Source organism: Mucor velutinosus (genome assembly GCF_035048745.1).
Source record: "Mucor velutinosus strain NIH1002 chromosome Unknown tig00001563, whole genome shotgun sequence".
NCBI classification, from domain to species: domain Eukaryota; kingdom Fungi; phylum Mucoromycota; class Mucoromycetes; order Mucorales; family Mucoraceae; genus Mucor; species Mucor velutinosus.
In genome coordinates this window covers 4,385,635-4,404,769 of record NW_027041904.1, presented here as the reverse complement: position 1 = coordinate 4,404,769, position 19,135 = coordinate 4,385,635, and the positions used below count along the sequence as shown (strand labels likewise).

General features: G+C 38.8%; 3 protein-coding genes across 3 annotated transcripts; 1 reads left to right on the top strand and 2 right to left on the bottom strand.

Annotated features, from left to right (window-relative positions):
* Positions 1-1,210: 1,210 nt before the first annotated feature.
* On the top strand, positions 1,211-3,826 carry ATC70_010074 (uncharacterized protein; the record flags this gene model as incomplete). Its single annotated transcript, XM_064829295.1, has 3 exons — positions 1,211-1,453; positions 1,508-2,321; positions 2,376-3,826. The coding sequence occupies 3 exons, from the start codon at positions 1,211-1,213 to the stop codon at positions 3,824-3,826; spliced, it is 2,508 nt and encodes an 835-aa protein (XP_064686497.1).
* Positions 3,827-9,555: 5,729 nt separating this feature from the next.
* ATC70_010073 (uncharacterized protein) lies at positions 9,556-10,861 on the bottom strand (the record flags this gene model as incomplete). Its single annotated transcript, XM_064829294.1, has 2 exons — positions 9,556-10,397; positions 10,456-10,861. The coding sequence occupies 2 exons, from the start codon at positions 10,859-10,861 to the stop codon at positions 9,556-9,558; spliced, it is 1,248 nt and encodes a 415-aa protein (XP_064686496.1).
* Positions 10,862-16,589: 5,728 nt separating this feature from the next.
* On the bottom strand, positions 16,590-19,100 carry ATC70_010072 (uncharacterized protein; the record flags this gene model as incomplete). The annotated part of the gene is made up of 3 exons (XM_064829293.1): positions 16,590-18,800; positions 18,863-19,010; positions 19,063-19,100. 3 exons carry the CDS (start codon positions 19,098-19,100, stop codon positions 16,590-16,592), a joined length of 2,397 nt encoding a protein of 798 aa, XP_064686495.1.
* Positions 19,101-19,135: the final 35 nt, after the last annotated feature.

Sequence of the window (19,135 nt, the reverse complement as noted above, 5' to 3'; positions counted from 1 at the left end):
TCTCTCGTGATAAGATTCTGTTTTTAACAAACAATGGCAACGGTACGCTTTCAGGGTAAAACCCTCACATGATACATACTTTATTTCCATCATGACAAACCTTACATTGTTTCCATGTAACAACGTGGGCTTTTTTTTTTTAGAATATCATGTACCCCTGAATATCTGGTATTACCAACCTTGACGACAATGATTGATTGATTGTATCCCTAAATCTAATCTGCACCAATGAATCGATGAAAAGCAACCACCGTTACACACTGCTAGATAGACGTATTATCGCTGCGGAGCCACTCTGTCCACAGCCAAGTATCAATAGGGACATATACAACGTATCTTTGAGTATCACCCTCTTGTTCCGTATGATGAAAACTCAGGCTTCTTCTTTGGATTCAAGTGTTACCATATGAATGATATGATTCTTATATAAACATTGATTCACGATAATCTCTTTCTGTTTACAGTTTTGTTTGACATTCTGCATAAAAAAAAAGGTCGAGAGCAATTTTCTATTAAAGTGATTAACTTCTACGATTGGGCATTAGTTTCATTGCTCACCCCTTAATTTGATATTAAATTTGCGCACTGCTGTCTTAACAAAGGGGTAAGCATGCGCACTAATGGGTTTTAGGCTTGTACATGCAAGAGATTCATTTAAGCTTTCAAGGAAAACTTTATACAGGCCATTTGATGGGCTATATTATTCTTGCTTTCGCTTTTTTAATCACTTGGTATAATCTCAAGGTGGACACATTTAGCCCGATTCCTGAACCTATGATGAACGCTAATGACTTTTTCTATACAACAAACAATAATGCCTATTGCGCGATAGGTCTATTTCCTGTCTTCATCATTGAATAACAAGTACACATGCCATCTCTATAGCAAACAAACGTAAGATTTGATGGAGTAATCAAATCCAAAAGAAAGGGGAATTCGGTCTTGTAAACTCAATGCCGGGATCAGATTGATTGGCTATTTGAATATTATTTGTACTCAATTATCAATGTTCATGATTGCGTGCTTTGACGTCTTGTTGCGAAACATCATAGAGATCAGTAGCACAACGTATGAATTTGAGTATCTGCTTGAATGCTACTTAAATAGTCGTATTTTTATATATAAGCATCGTTCCTGTCCTTCTTTTCTATTTCATTTTCCTTTTGTTTCATTATATATCCAAAATAAATCAAATTCAACATTTACAGTAATGCCTAATAGTCCAATTGTGTTAGATTATGAGGAGACTTCATACAAAAAGGAATTCATACAATTCACCCATGGCATACCAAAATATTTGAAGTATTACATCTCAAATTTACTGCCCATCATATACTGGATTCATCGATACAACTTGACATGGCTAGTGTCAGATATCATCGCCGGTGTCACTGTGGGCATTGTTGCTGTTCCTCAAGGCATGGGATATGCAAAAATCGCCAATCTTAGTCCTGTAAGTCATATTTGCTTTGAGTACTTTACGTAACGCCACTAATACCCACTCTAGCAATACGGTTTATATTCTTCTTTTGTCGGCTTATGTCTGTATTGTTTCTTTGGCACTTCAAAAGATATCAGCATTGGCCCCACAGCCGTCATGTCTCTCTTAGTGGGTCAAACGGTGACAAATGTTACAGCATCCGGTCAATACACAGCTCCTCAAGTTGCCGTCGTTTTATCGTTGTTTGGCGGTTTCATTGCGTTATTTATTGGTCTCGTGCGTCTCGGTATTCTGGTCGATTTCATCCCTGGCCCTGCCATTGCTGGCTTCATGACAGGCAGCAGCATCACGATTTCCGTGGGTCAATGGCCCAAGCTATTTGGCATGAAATCAGTCAACACACACGACTCTGCGTACCTCATCTTTGGCAACTTTTTCAAACATCTGCCAGAAACTAGATTAGATGCTGCTTTCGGTATCATTGGTCTCGTTTGGCTCTATTCCGTTAGATGGGGTACTGGCTACCTTACCAAGAAGTATCCCAAGCACGAAAAAATTTTCTTTTTCGCCAACATTATGCGCAATGGTGTCCTCGTTATTTTTGGAACTTTGATTGCCTTCTTGATCAATATTGGTAGAGACACAAGCCCCATCAGTATCCTCAAGACTGTGCCATCTGGCTTTACTGCTATGGCTGTGCCCACTGTAGATGTGAACCTTGTCTCTGAGGTCGCTGGCACTCTCCCCTCTGTTGTTATCATTTTGGTTCTCGAACACGTTGCTATTGCAAAATCATTTGGTCGTATCAATAACTACAAGATTGATGCTGACCAAGAAATTATTGCTATTGGTGCTGCTAATGTCATTGGAAGTTTCTTTGGTAAATATTCACATTATACGCGCTCTTGAGCATGTGTATTTAACTTTTGAATAGGTGCATATCCCAACACTGGTTCATTTTCTCGTACTGCTATTACTGCCCGTAGTGGTGCTCGCACTCCTATGAGCGGTGTATTCTCGGCTCTTGTTGTACTCCTTTGTTTGTATGCCTTGACGCCTGCTTTCTACTACATCCCAGATGCCATCTTGTCTGCTATTATCATTCACGCTGTTGCGGATCTTGTCTCTGGACCCAAGTTTTTGCGCCAGTTGTACAGAGTCAATCTCTTTGAGCTGTTTACATTTGCAACTGCTGTCTTGATCACCTTTTTCACCAATGTTGAATACGGCATCTATGTCTCTGTCATTTTGTCCATTGCTGCACTGCTTCTTCGTATTGCTCGCCCTCGCTATTCCGTACTTGGTCGTATTCCTGTGCAGCCGTCCACCAGCTATTATAATCCCAAAGACCCTCACAGCGAAAAGGGAGTTGTCATCATTGACAAGCAAGGAGAAGAAGATGGCACCACAGCAACAAAGCAAGACGAAAACACCCACTATATCTACGTGAAACAAGACCACCAAACACTTCATCATCTAGTTGAGGCACCACCCTCTGGTGTTGTCATTTTCCGCTTCGATGAATCACTCACATACCCCAATGCCGGCTACATTTCAGACAAAATTATGCACTATATTCAAGACAACTTCAACTCTGGTACCCCTGCTCCTACTACCAAAGGCGAGAGAGCCTGGAATGATCGTCGTCCATTAGCCAGGAAGTCTGCTCCTAATGTAGATGAGAAAGACAGCGACGCTGCTTCATCCAACACTGATCAAACTGTTGGTAAAAACTATGAATCAGAACTGCCCAAGCTTCGTGCTATTGTACTGGATTGCTCTGCCATCAACCACTTGGACTCTACTGGTGTACAGACCTTGCTTGATCTTAAGCTTACTATCAATCGTTTTGCAGGCTACGAAGTTGAATGGCATTTTGCTGCGATTGCCACACCTGCTATCCGTAGTGCTCTCATTACTGGTGGTTTTGGAAGCCAAGCAGGTCGTGGTCCTCGTACCGGGGAACTATTGCCCGTTGTTCCAGTCTATCGTGATGGACCTCAATGCGACGTCAACAACAAGGACGGAAAGATGAATAACGACCCCGAAGCCAATGGATCTTCATCTTCCAGCTCTTCTAATGGGCACACTGATATGACAAATCAATCTTCCCTGAATGAAAAGCTGGACAATGAAATGGATCTTTCTATCAGCAAGATGCCATCCATTCAATCTCATCATGAACACAAACAACATCCCGCTAGTATCTCCAATTGCAGCCGTATGTCGTATGTCATCAATGTCGATGGACATGGCCAAGTCGAGTATTATCCTCGTTTAGATCGTGGTCTTCCTATTGATCGCTACCCATTCTTTCACTGGGACTTGGAAGATGCTGTTCGTGCTGCTTCGTATACCCCAAAAAGAGAGTCTAATTCTAGTTAATTTATTCTTCTCCTTTTACCTCCTTTGTATCATATTCTATTTATTCTAATTGCAAGTATATTCCAACTTGTGTGCATTACCTTTATACATATATCTTAATAAATCAACTATCTTTACATACTTGAATCCATTGAGCTAAAATTAGCATCAGTATATAGATTGAGATGGGTTAGACCATCGTCATCGCTTTTTAACATTCGTGTGCTTGATAATCAACGATCTGCTGAACTCAAAATATGGTCGAGTAGGGAAGAGGGTAGCGAAAGACGAAGTTTTCAAAACTGATGCAATCTACAGAGATGGTGATAGGGCCAACGATAGCTGCAAAATACTAGTTCCAATCTGAATTCACAGCAAACGGGTTCAGTAGAGTGCTTTTATTTTGGCGGCTCATCTTGGTCTATATCCTACAACATTACGTGTTTTCACACTGTTACAGTGAATATCATAAGACCGTAGTGCTACTGGCCATTTCATTTCTTACCATGTAAACTTCGAATAAACAGCACACATCAAATTTATATGCGTCATCTGAGTATTACAGCTACGGAAAAAAATAGTATCATTGTACTGATATAGCTCGGCCTATTGGGCTTATTTCTTTAGCTATCCAGAAAACGGATATTCGTTTTTGAACTTCATTTACTGGCATATCAAATGATACTGAACGAGTCCTCGATTCATTTCCATATAGAACCAAATATTCTACATTGAGGCTCTACCCAACGATCAAATGGTACCAGAGCTTGTGTAGGGATTAAGTTTGCTAGATCAGTATATCATTGAACATCACTGCTACAAAGCTGATCGTTTCTACAGCAGAAGCATCTTGATTCCCTACCTCACAATGACAAGTGAAATGCTATGAAATGTTGTGTGGATGACTCTTGCTGGGTCTGCAATAGCTGATGAGTAATGTTTGCCTCTAAATCAAAGCTGTGCTATCAGGAAATGTCCCCGCTTACAAATACCAGTGATTTATACCGTATGCCATTTTGAATCAAACATATGTACGAAAAGCGGTTTTGTGCATTCTGCCAACATTTTCTGTCATCACTAGCTACAGCACAAGTTTGAAACCAACCATTGCATCATGAGCTACACTGAGATCTACTCCCTCATTAATATCATCTGAAAGGACTCTTGAGAGGAGATCACAGTGTGTAGGAACCTATCTGGAATGACACCAAATTGTCAAAGATAGTATTGCATTCAACGATTTAGGGTAGAGAGACGTATATCACTTTAAATTAAACATTGTTCCCAAATGTAACGACTGACAAAATTATAATTTGAATATATCCCAGTTATGTTAATTTACGTAGCCCCAAGCGAATAGCACAAAATCAAAAGATTTCTTCATCCATCAGCGCCATGCATACCTCCTTGTCGTAAGCAATAAAAATCCCGCAGTGATTATCTACCATTTAGCATCGTTATCATCATGTATATTGGTAGAGTTATAACAGCCGTTTTAAAACTACATGACAGATGTCCAGACACGATTATATTCACATATACCGTGATCTACCAAAGTGAGGAATCACAGTATTTCTTATTTAGTTGTTCAGCTGCCAAACAGTGGTCCATCAAGCATAACAATACAGTTTAGCAATCTAGTAAGGATATCTTATATGTCATCATCGTATCTATCGCCGCCATATGTCATTAGATACTTCATCTTTCATAATCGTTCATTTACATAATTCATCGTTATGCTATTCATGATTTATAATCCTTATTTTCACTTATTTGATCTATCCCAACACGTATAGATGCAACGAAATCATGCATCGATAAAATGATGTCTTTTAATTACCATTTAGTTTTGCTGACTATACAGTCCTGATAGATCAGTAGCGGCCTAAAACCCGTTCATATGTTTGACAACCCTTCAGACTGGGCACATGATGATCCCTGAGATGAAGACTCTACTACCATCAACATAAGGGTTGGGATAGCTGTTCCCCCTTTCTCACAAAATTTGTAGCACAGCTTTAAACCTTTGCCATACCACAACGAAGCAAGCTATCACCAGGCGGTTTTAATTTAAAAGTTTTCCAACACCTAATACATTGATTTATAGCTTGTAATCACTTGTAATTAGCAGCGTTCAATGGATTTTGTGCATAGGTCTTTACTCAAAATTGTCATATTTTGGAAAATATCCGTTTCTGAACAATAACCCATCATCCAATCCAAATAAAACTACATTATCGTTTTCCTCATTGCAGAGTTTAATTATAGTAACACGCTCTTTTTAGAGCTCTAGCATTGATATTTCAAAACTTGATTTTGGAGGGCCCAAACCTCGAGACAAAAAATACTGTTGTATATCTAAAATCTTTGATATGAGATAAAATATAGCAAACAATTAAATTGGAACATATTGGATATTAATGATAAACAACGCATGCCTAGCGGGGTATCTGGTATTATAGGTTCTCCTGGTACTTACGATAGCGTACTACTGTACCTATATTATATAGCTTTCCCCATATAATATCAAGTTTAAAGAACATCCCTCACATGTAAATGCTCAATGCATTCTAGATCAAATGATTACACCTTATAATACTCTTGAACAAAGAAAGATTTAAATTGCTTCCATTTGATTACGCTTTTATTATTACAAAAGACAAAATAATGTTAAATGGCAGATCAACAGAAAATCAATTAGTTGTAGACCTTTTCTCCTTCAACCCCTCAGAGCCAATCAAATCGCCCAAAAACTCCGCTGACCTAAAAAAAATTTTGCGAGGGTTTCCCCCTGTTTTGATGTGAGGCAAAATTTTAAGCTCCGCTATATATAGCAATATAGCTGTTACTATCATCAAATTTCCCTCAGGTGCTAGAGCATGCCTTACTTACATCACCTAGCTTTAGATTCTGGCGTTGAGACTCTCAATCATCACTAAAGTAAGTAGCGATAACCAAGTGGAGGCAGCCTATCTGCGTCCTAGTCTCGGATAAAGTCTTGTTGAGCTTCAGCGATAGGCACATCCACCACAACGTAATAAAGAGGTATGCTTCAAAGAAACATAATAAAAGAAAAAAGGAAAAGAAGAAAAGAACATGCTACAGTACTATAGGAGTATAGTAGTATGTAGGCAAAAAAAGGAACACTCACACAAAAAGTGAGTCAAAGAAGAGTATAACAAATGTAACATCAAAGAATGTTGAGAACAGCTTGCTGTTGTTGCAACTAAAATGCATACATGAGCAATGTGCAAGATAATAGTCGGATGTAAAGCAACACAAACACGCACAATTGCAGAAGCAACAGCAGTATCATAAGTGCGCAATACAACATAATGACTAATGTTGTTTCATGTGAAGCGACAGAGGCAACACAAACAACAATCCATGGCCATATAACAAAGTAGTATTACAGTGGCAATACAGATATATAGCAGCACGTCATGCTTGTTGTTCGTACATACGAAGCAACAACATTGCAAGCATCCGTTGAACTGATCATATCACAGCCAACGAAAGAAAAAAAAAGCGCAACAAGCAAACATCATGAATGCATTATCATGAGAAAGGAAACAATAATAAAAGCGTTCAGAGAAGCTTTATATCATTGCGACCAGAAGAAAAAAGATACTTACCACTTACCACAACCATGGATAGACCAGAGAATAACAATCGCCAGAGATAGACCAGTGAACAAGCATACAACAGAGACAGCAGACCAAGAAAGATCAGACTAGCAACAGCAACACCAGTAACATCAACACCAGCAGCAGCAACACCAGCAGCAATACCATAAGCAGAACCATCAGCAAAAGCAAGACCAAGAGCAATGCCGTCAGTAGTAGCACCATCAGCAATAGCACCATCAGCAGCAATACCAGCAGCAGCATCAGCAGCAATACCAGCAGCAGCATCAGCAGCAATACCAGCAGCAGCATCAGCAGCAATACCATCAACAGCAACACCAGCAAAAGCAAGCACAGCAGTGATACAAGCACCATAGAACAACCAAAGAACGAACTACACCAGTGACCAGACAAAACTTAAAGAAGCAACCGCCAGGGATAGAGACCAACGAAGCAACCACCAGACATAATAGACCAAAGAAGCAGATAGCAGAGATAGCAGAAAAGCATTGGCAACAGCACTCACGTCTAACAGGCAAAAAAAAATTGAACCCTAATAAACAAATTCGATTAGTGCTTGTTCTACATCTTTCTGTGTTCGTTATCGAATGATATCTACTATATTCCACTTCAAAGAAGCAGTATCAAGTTCTTCCAACAGTACAAGACAGTGTTATCAGAAGATAGAGTGTTATTTTTAATCAAAAGGGTTCCAAAGTCATCATGGTTTGATAATAAACGCGTTTTGCAAAAAGGGTATAAAAATGGTGGTATGGAAAAATGAGAGGGCGCCCTATCCGACGTCACGACCAGTCTATTTAGCCTCAGCCTTCTGCGGTGGCAGCCGTAACTGCTGCACTTTAATTTGAAATTTGTGCAGTGAATATTTTTGTGTTCAAATTTGATTTGATTTCACATTCTTTAAACGTTTTTGCTAAGTTTGACTATAAAAATTGTCGTTGTCATACCCAACTTTCTACTACATCTCTAGAGAGCTAAAGAAGCTGCATCGAATGGTGTTGATTACATCCAGCTTTCAGACTAAAAATACTGAGCAATTTTCAAAAATATGAAAACAGGTTTTCTGTGAATATGTCAAAATTTCACATAAGAAAATCTCATAGAAAGAGTTTCCAGTGCTGCATTACATCTTTACGATCAATTTGATTCTACATGTATCGTAGAAGAAGTCGTCATTTTTGGGGTGAAAAACGCGATCGTTTGATTTTCTAGAACTTTTTCTTGCTAATACTCATTGTTGTGCCAGAAGGGCTACAACTGTCTATAAAGATTAAGGTATTCTTGATGGTAGATATGTCTGTGTTGTGCAATAACATGGACAAGCTATGATAATTGAAGTGCATCTCAGCTATCTAAATACTGAGGTTCATCAGATGTAATAAGCGTTGTACAAGATAAATTGCTATTTTGGCATTCAGAACTTAGTATAAATAGAATAACTCTTGTCTTCATCAATAAATCTTTAGTTTTTGTGTCTGATCTTATTCAAATAAGTGTTGCATACAAGCATGCATATTAGGCTACATTCACTTTCTCCTCAAGCCACCTTTTACAGTGTAGCAGCATAGATGATGTTTATCGTATCACATCACATCTATGTTTACAAGTCCAGTCAATTGTGTGTGCACAGGTGCCTCAGGAACTAAAGTACATTCAACCTTCCCAATGTCAAGATATCGAGATCCACCTACACTACATGAAACATATCGACTTAGGTGGCCTCGCAACAACCTATAACAACAATCCATAAGGCCCCAGTGGCCTGCTATTTATATACCATCTCAACGCAGTAGTCATTGACCAGGGATCTACCATATTTAAGCAAGCTAGATGCCCTGTAATAAAGAAGCTTTTTGCTTTCGCTTTAGATACAGTTGACAACTGATTATTATTATCGACTTATTATTGTTTAGGATATACACTATTTTCAGAAATTATTGGGACATTTTTAAAAAAAATTGGTACTAATTCTGAATAAATATTGGGTCTATTTATAATTAAATTTGGGACAGATCTTGAACTATTTTGGAACACTTGCCTAATTAATATTGGGACACTTATAAAAAACATTGAGACATTTTCAGAGAAAGTAAAATTCATTTATTACAAAGGCTCTTTCGCCAAACAAACATCGAATTTCTTAACAGAGTAGCGAGCAGAACTTTCAAGATCACTGTACAATACATCATTGCATGCATCGTCGGTAATCCTGGTCGAAAGTGTTTCAGTATTTAAGAGCCTCTCCCTCTTGAGTTTACTCTTGACCACATGCCAGAATTGCTCAATAGGATTAAGCTCAGGGGAGTATGGTGGGAGGTAAACACATCTGTAACCTTGCTGAATGATATACCTCTCAATATCCTTGGCTGCATGGATGGGTGCATTGTCCATAACAAGATAAAAATCTTTGAATTGCTCATGCTGGTCCATGATATCAATCGCTTTCGCAATAAAGTTAAAGTAGCGGCCAGTTACAGTATTCACAGTTGTTGTTGCTTTTCCAGAAGAAGTGCCAGCTAACTTTCTTTTCTTGTTGGATGTTCCAGGCAACCTCACTTGAACATTCAGCACTCCCCATACGCTAGTTGCGCCAATAATAGCGGTAGTTTTCGCTCTTGTTTGAGGTACAGGCACTTCAGCTCGAGTTCCTTTCTCTGACCAAGCCATTGTCCGCTTCAAGTTAATATGGAAAGCTGACTCATCAATGAAAACACAGTTGGACATGTAATCCATGTCGGTTTGGCTCCATTTGACTACCCAGTCATACCGGTTGTTTTGAATGTTCTCAGGCGAGTTTCTTTCTTTGGAATGGAAATGAGCTTTCTTGAAAGTCAAGGCAAGATCATTGGTGATGTAGTTGTAAATAGTCGTTTGGCTGATAGTCAAACCCGAGAAAGCCTTAACAAGACTCTCATGAGCTTGTTCGATTGTTACTGATGGATTATCTTTAAATTCTAGTTTTAGGTGCTTCCTATGGTCTTCGTTCAAAATCTTTTGGTCGACCTGCTCTCTTAACTGGCTCTTCATCGTCCTCAATTTCTTTGTTAACCTTTTTTTGATCCTCTGCGTACCATCTGTAAGCAGTTGTTCTTGATATATGGCCGTGCGCTTTCCAAGCTTGATTAGGATTCATGCCATGGTCGTAGATAAGGATAAAAAATCTTGCCTTGTCTTTGTCTGTGTAGCTGTTATATTCAGTCTTGGGCACATTTTTCTTATTTTTAATCTTTTTCTCTTTTAGTGCGGTCAATTCTCTTTCAGGTGGCATCCTATCAACGTAAGTATTGTAGTTGGTAATGTTACCGAGAAGGAAGGCTTCGTTGTCTACATCCATCTCAACAGCTTCGTTTCCATGCCCATCGACTGGAGCATTTATTCCGTCTTCGTAGTAAATTCTGATATCTGACATGTTATGAATAACGAAGAAAGCGACTATGGTTTCATCTCAAATCCCATTTAGTTTTGTCTCATTATAGTTTCGAAAAGTGTTCCAATATTAATTAGGCAAGTGTTCCAAAATAGTTCAAGATCTGTCCCAAATTTAATTATAAATAGACCCAATATTTATTCAGAATTAGTACCAATTTTTTTTAAAAATGTCCCAATAATTTCTGAAAATAGTGTAGATCATCTCTGAGAGGCAAATGTATTAGGCGTTGTATATTACATAAGAGGATCTGAAAATGAGCTGAGATGCATAGTAGAAGTGAGAGGTCTTTATTCAAGCAGCACGAAGGAACATGAGTGGTGCCATCAAATGGCTAATCTATATCCTGGTTCCTAGAGAGTGGTAGCCTATGGCCTTTCGTCCCTGGAAGTGGGTTTCAATTCCGACAAATGTTCTTCCGTCAAAGCTATTAGGAAGAACGTTCTATCCTGGATCAACTTTGTTGTTTATCCTTGACTGGTGGTTCATGAGTTCTGATGCAGCACATCCTCGTTACTGGTTCAAGGCTTATACAATTATCCCGCATTCAAGATCAAGGTCCTATTGCTGCGGCACTGTCAAATAACTATAAATACCTTTGATATCTACACTAGTTTTGATCCCTATTCAATCTTGGAATAACATAATAATAAAGATATTCAGTTCTAACTGTATTTGCTCTGTCTATATTTCGTTATTCTAAACAATTATCACGAATTCATCAAGAACTGTAATTTCTTACTCGCTTAGCGATACAACCTATTACTCTCTCTTTTTAGGTCAAATCTTGTTCAAAGTTAGCCATTTTCTAACACAAACATCTCTGGATACAAGCCGTTTTAAACGCTTGAAACAACGCCAAATAGTTCTGCTTGGTCACAATTTAATTTCTGATGCTTTACCCTGATTTTTTTTTGTCACTGCAAATTCATGAAAATCGTCGTTTTTACATGAGTATTAGCAAGGAAAAATTCTTGAAAATCAAACGATCGCGTTTTTCACCCCAAAAATGAAGACTTTTTCTATGATACATATCAAATCAAATTAATTGTAAAGATAGTCTGCAACATTGGAAACTATTTTTTTGAGGCTTTCGTATGCTAAATTTTGACATTTCAGCAGACAACCTATTTTCAATTATTTCAAAATTGCTCATTATTTTCAGTCTGAGAGCTAAATATGACTAGCATCATTCGATGCACCTTTATTGACTCTTTATAAATGCATTCGAAAGTAAAGTATAACAACGACAATTTTCATAGTCAAATTTAGCAAAAACATTTAAAGAATGCGAGATCAAGTCAAATTCGAACACAAAAATATTCACTGCACAATTCCAAATTAAAGCGCAGCAGTTACTACGGCTGCCACGGCAGAAGACTGAGACTTAAACTACTGGGCGTGACGTCGGATAGGGCGCCCTCCCATTTTCCATACGCCCGTTTTTTATCCTTTTTGCAAAACGCGTTTAGTATCAAACCATATTGGTTTTGAAACACTTTTGATTGAAAATAAAACTCTATCATCTAATAACACGGCCTTGCACTGTTAAAAGTAATTGATACTTCTTCTTTGAATTGAAATATAGTAGGTACCATTCGAAAACAAGCACAGAAAATGTAGAACAAGCACTAATCGAATTTGTTTATTAGGGTTCAATTTTTTTTTGCCTGTTAGACGTGAGTGCTGTTGCCAATGCTTTTCTGCTATCTCTGCTATCTGCTTCTTTGGTCTATTATGTCTGGTGGTTGCTTCGTTGGTCTCTATCCCTGGCGGTTGCTTCTTTAAGTTTTGTCTGGTCACTGGTGTAGTTCGTTCTTTGGTTGTTCTATGGTGCTTGTATCACTGCTGTGCTTGCTTTTGCTGGTGTTGCTGTTGATGGTATTGCTGCTGATGCTGCTGCTGGTATTGCTGCTGATGCTGCTGCTGGTATTGCTGCTGATGGTGCTATTGCTGATGGTGCTACTACTGACGGCATTGCTCTTGGTCTTGCTTTTGCTGATGGTTCTGCTTATGGTATTGCTGCTGGTGTTGCTGCTGCTGGTGTTGATGTTACTGGTGTTGCTGTTGCTAGTCTGATCTTTCTTGGTCTGCTGTCTCTGTTGTATGCTTGTTCACTGGTCTATCTCTGGCGATTGTTATTCTCTGGTCTATCCATGGTTGTGGTAAGTGGTAAGTATCTTTTTTCTTCTGGTCGCAATGATATAAAGCTTCTCTGAACGCTTTTATTATTGTTTCCTTTCTCATGATAATGCATTCATGATGTTTGCTTGTTGCGCTTTTTTTTTCTTTCGTTGGCTGTGATATGATCAGTTCAACGGATGCTTGCAATGTTGTTGCTTCGTATGTACGAACAACAAGCATGACGTGCTGCTATATATCTGTATTGCCACTGTAATACTACTTTGTTATATGGCCATGGATTGTTGTTTGTGTTGCCTCTGTCGCTTCACATGAAACAACATTAGTCATTATGTTGTATTGCGCACTTATGATACTGCTGTTGCTTCTGCAATTGTGCGTGTTTGTGTTGCTTTACATCCGACTATTATCTTGCACATTGCTCATGTATGCATTTTAGTTGCAACAACAGCAAGCTGTTCTCAACATTCTTTGATGTTACATTTGTTATACTCTTCTTTGACTCACTTTTTGTGTGAGTGTTCCTTTTTTTGCCTACATACTACTATACTCCTATAGTACTGTAGCATGTTCTTTTCTTCTTTTCCTTTTTTCTTTTATTATGTTTCTTTGAAGCATACCTCTTTATTACGTTGTGGTGGATGTGCCTATCGCTGAAGCTCAACAAGACTTTATCCGAGACTAGGACGCAGATAGGCTGCCTCCACTTGGTTATCGCTACTTACTTTAGTGATGATTGAGAGTCTCAACGCCAGAATCTAAAGCTAGGTGATGTAAGTAAGGCATGCTCTAGCACCTGAGGGAAATTTGATGATAGTAACAGCTATATTGCTATATATAGCGGAGCTTAAAATTTTGCCTCACATCAAAACAGGGGGAAACCCTCGCAAAATTTTTTTTAGGTCAGCGGAGTTTTTGGGCGATTTGATTGGCTCTGAGGGGTTGAAGGAGAAAAGGTCTACAACTAATTGATTTTCTGTTGATCTGCCATTTAACATTATTTTGTCTTTTGTAATAATAAAAGCGTAATCAAATGGAAGCAATTTAAATCTTTCTTTGTTCAAGAGTATTATAAGGTGTAATCATTTGATCTAGAATGCATTGAGTATTTACATGTGAGGGATGTTCTTTAAACTTGATATTATATGGGGAAAGCTATATAATATAGGTACAATAGTACGCTATCGTAGGTACCAGGAGAACCTATAATACCAGATACCCCGCTAGGCATGCGTTGTTTATCATTAATATCCAATATGTTCCAATTTAATTGTTTGCTATATTTTATCTCATATCAAAGATTTTAGATATACAACAGTATTTTTTTGTCTCGAGGTTTGGGCCCTCCAAAATCAAGTTTTGAAATATCAATGCTAGAGCTCTAAAAAGAGCGTGTTACTATAATTAAACTCTGCAATGAGGAAAACGATAATGTAGTTTTATTTGGATTGGATGATGGGTTATTGTTCAGAAACGGATATTTTCCAAAATATGACAATTTTGAGTAAAGACCTATGCACAAAATCCATTGAACGCTGCTAATTACAAGTGATTACAAGCTATAAATCAATGTATTAGGTGTTGGAAAACTTTTAAATTAAAACCGCCTGGTGATAGCTTGCTTCGTTGTGGTATGGCAAAGGTTTAAAGCTGTGCTACAAATTTTGTGAGAAAGGGGGAACAGCTATCCCAACCCTTATGTTGATGGTAGTAGAGTCTTCATCTCAGGGATCATCATGTGCCCAGTCTGAAGGGTTGTCAAACATATGAACGGGTTTTAGGCCGCTACTGATCTATCAGGACTGTATAGTCAGCAAAACTAAATGGTAATTAAAAGACATCATTTTATCGATGCATGATTTCGTTGCATCTATACGTGTTGGGATAGATCAAATAAGTGAAAATAAGGATTATAAATCATGAATAGCATAACGATGAATTATGTAAATGAACGATTATGAAAGATGAAGTATCTAATGACATATGGCGGCGATAGATACGATGATGACATATAAGATATCCTTACTAGATTGCTAAACTGTATTGTTATGCTTGATGGACCACTGTTTGGCAGCTGAACAACTAAATAAGAAATACTGTGATTCCTCACTTTGGTAGATCACGGTATATGTGAATATAATCGTGTCTGGATATCTGTCATGTAGTTTTAAAACGGCTGTTATAACTCTACCAATATACATGATGATAACGATGCTAAATGGTAGATAATCACTGCGGGATTTTTATTGCTTACGACAAGGAGGTATGCATGGCGCTGATGGATGAAGAAATCTTTTGATTTTGTGCTATTCGCTTGGGGCTACGTAAATTAACATAACTGGGATATATTCAAATTATAATTTTGTCAGTCGTTACATTTGGGAACAATGTTTAATTTAAAGTGATATACGTCTCTCTACCCTAAATCGTTGAATGCAATACTATCTTTGACAATTTGGTGTCATTCCAGATAGGTTCCTACACACTGTGATCTCCTCTCAAGAGTCCTTTCAGATGATATTAATGAGGGAATAGATCTCAGTGTAGCTCATGATGCAATGGTTGGTTTCAAACTTGTGCTGTAGCTAGTGATGACAGAAAATATTGGCAGAATGCACAAAACCGCTTTTCGTACATATGTTTGATTCAAAATGGCATACGGTATAAATCACTGGTATTTGTAAGCGGGGACATTTCCTGATAGCACAGCTTTGATTTAGAGGCAAACATTACTCATCAGCTATTGCAGACCCAGCAAGAGTCATCCACACAACATTTCATAGCATTTCACTTGTCATTGTGAGGTAGGGAATCAAGATGCTTCTGCTGTAGAAACGATCAGCTTTGTAGCAGTGATGTTCAATGATATACTGATCTAGCAAACTTAATCCCTACACAAGTTCTGGTACCATTTGGTCGTTGGGTAGAGCCTCAATGTAGAATGTTAGCTCTAGTTGTGAATAAATCGATGATAAGAAACCCTTAAAAGTACTGATCCTCTAGCACCCGATCGATAAATCAAAGTTTTCTTATCGAGCCGCTGATTTCAGTGCCATGGTAACTTTTGGGATATGTTGGGTCCTTGTCTGATGTTAGATATGGATGGTCTGATTAATCGCTTCTTGTTGAAAGTGGCTGCTTGGGTACAAGGCCATGTTGAACAACAATTGTCCAGGAAGAAAAATACATCCCTGTATATATAGAGAGTATGTTTTCTTTGCCATGCATCAATATACATCTAAGATCGCATTGTTTGAAAACCTGTAACTGGTATCGGATTTGTCTCGAAGGAAACAAACACTTGACCATCATTACGGCCAGCACATAGCCTACATCTTTAAAATTCTTTATACCTTGTTATGAGCGCATCATTACCAACAATTTGTGGATGTATGCGAGTCTATATAAATTATTCAACCCAGTCAATCAGAGCACATTGACATACCAATAAATTCGAAATGTGTATCACTAACACATCGTAGTTGGCATTAGATGAGAAAATCAATGGTGAAAATGCAATTTCATATCTGTTTGTATGAAAATTTTATTATGGGAAGCTACTGTACATCTATTTTTGTGCTTGAAGAGTGTAATCAATAATAAAAGATTGTGTAATAAGATCATCGATTCTTTGGTAATGACGATCTGTGTAAGGTAATAAGCCATCAATGATCTCCTTGGCTGTAGGAATATCCACTAGTTCTTCTGATGTGTGAGAGGCAAGGATAGCATGAAGAACGGTTTGTGCAATATCTGAATGTTTAGCATTGGTATTCCAATCTCTAATATATCCCAACAGCTTTTCCAGATTCTCAATGGATAATTCAGCGAGAATTTTGTCCACATTTTCTGATCCAGTAATGCTTGTATCCCCTTCAGGTCTAGCTTCAAAGACTTCTCTGAATAATCCCAATAAACGGAAGGGCTGTTCCAACGATAATGCTAGTAAGATGGCGTTCAAATAGTCCTTCTTACGCATAAAGTTTTGTAATTCCTGTTCCTTGATTAAAAGCTCTTCCTTCTCCTTCAATTCGTCTTCTTGTTCTTGCAAAGTGACATCCTCCCAAAAGTTCACAACGGAATCAGCGCCAGCGGAAACAATGTATTTCTCATCCTTGCGCACAGCCAATGCCCAAACCTTCTGCGTATGGTTATCAAGTGTAGAAGCGCATTCATTTGTCTTGATTGTCCACACCTTGACAAGACCGTCTGAACCAGCTGACACTAATTGCATACCAGCAGTTAAAAAGTCGACTCGGAGAACAGAGTTGGTGTGGCCTTCAAAGGTCTTGAGACATGTAAAATCCTTCAAACTCCAAATCTTGACAGTTTTATCACCTGAACTTGTAGCGAGGACTTGGTCCACTGGAGAGAATTGCGCACACCACACACCACGCTTATGGCCCTTCATCGTACCCACTAATTCACCAGAATCGACACTCCAGAGTTTAGCGGTTTTATCTTGCGAGCCTGTCGCAAAGAATTTGTCGTTGGGAGCCACGCAAATTGTATTGATATCCTTTTCGTGGGCTTGGTGAGTATAAAGTGATTTGGGTCGGTACTCCTCATCGGCATCGTCTAAATCCAAATCTCTCAAATTCCAATACTTGATGGTTCTATCTTGACTTCCAGTAATCATAAAGGAATTTGACTTTCGCGACAAGGCGACAGCGCCAACTGATTCTGTATGGCCAATGCAAACACCAGCACTCTTGAAACGCTCTTTCTGATCTGGGTTGCTTAAATCAATCTTCCAAAGGCGAGCAGTTTTATCCTTTGATGCTGTCACTACAAGCGTGCCGTCTTTTGATCGATCCAAGGAGATAATCATATCGTCATGACCGTAAAGCAAATCGCAATCTTGTGTCTCGACATTGTAAACTCTCAATTGTGCACTGTTGGTGGCTGCTGCTAAATGTGTATCGTTGTCGCCCAAATAAGCTACATCAACCACTTCATCATTGTAACCGACAATTTGCTTGGTGCGTTCTAGTTTGTGTTCCAGTGAGTACATGAGTATGTTTTGATCGTTGGTGATGGCTGCTAGTGTCTGTGTCTTTTGAATATATACAACATCTGAGATGGTGTGTTTGCTGTTCTTTTCGGGTTCCTGTGCTTTGATCAATTTACCGCTCTTGAGATCCCACAACTTCACCAGTCCAGAATCACCCGCAGTGTAAAAAATATCGGCGTCTTGCCAGTTTTTGCCAAACTTGCCAGCTAATATGACATTCTTTTCCAAAAAGCCAACAGTTTCGAGTGTTTCAAAGATAGGATACGTGGCTCTTAACTCCTTGGCTTGCCAATCCCAGACATTGACGACCTTATCACGAGAACCAGAGATCAAGAATTTACCGTCAGCAGAGAAATCAAGACCACGGATCACACTGACATGGCTTTGTAACACTGCAATGCAACTGCGAGTTTGCAAATCCCATATACGAACTTGGCAATCATCAGCACCGGAAGCAATGTACCATTTACCGTTGAAATTGTGGAACTTGATGGCCGAAATAACACCACCATGGCCCTTGAGGTTGTGAGTACAATAGCCCTTGTCGATATCCCACACCTTGATGCTGGCATCTGCTGAACCGGTGGCTACCAATGTTGAGGTAGGATCAATGTCCATAACAATGATAGGCGCTTCGTGTGCTTTAAATGTACGGATGCTTTCACCTGTAGCAAGGTCCCAGATACGAAGGAACAAGCTACGACTAGCACTGACCAAGTGCTTTCCATCAGGCTTCACTGCCATTGTGGTGACAATCTCGGTATCCTACATGGTTGAATCAGAGTGAGTCCACTACAACGGCATTGTGCTTTATTGCCAATACATACGCCTTCCAATTCGTGCACTTGCTTTCCAGTATCAAGTTCAGTGACAATGATATCCTCATTGAGTGTAGTGATCAAATGTTTAGCATCGTCGGTAATAACAACTTTGCCACCAGTGTAAATGGATTCGATGGTCTTTACAGATTTGAAGCTAGATGTCACGTTAGATCGAATAGTTGCGCTAACTTTTTTATTTGATTTACCTGGTCTTGAGCAAAAGCTTTTGTGGTTCTTCAGCCATAGTAGTATACAATTAGTGTTTAACCAGTGTGAATC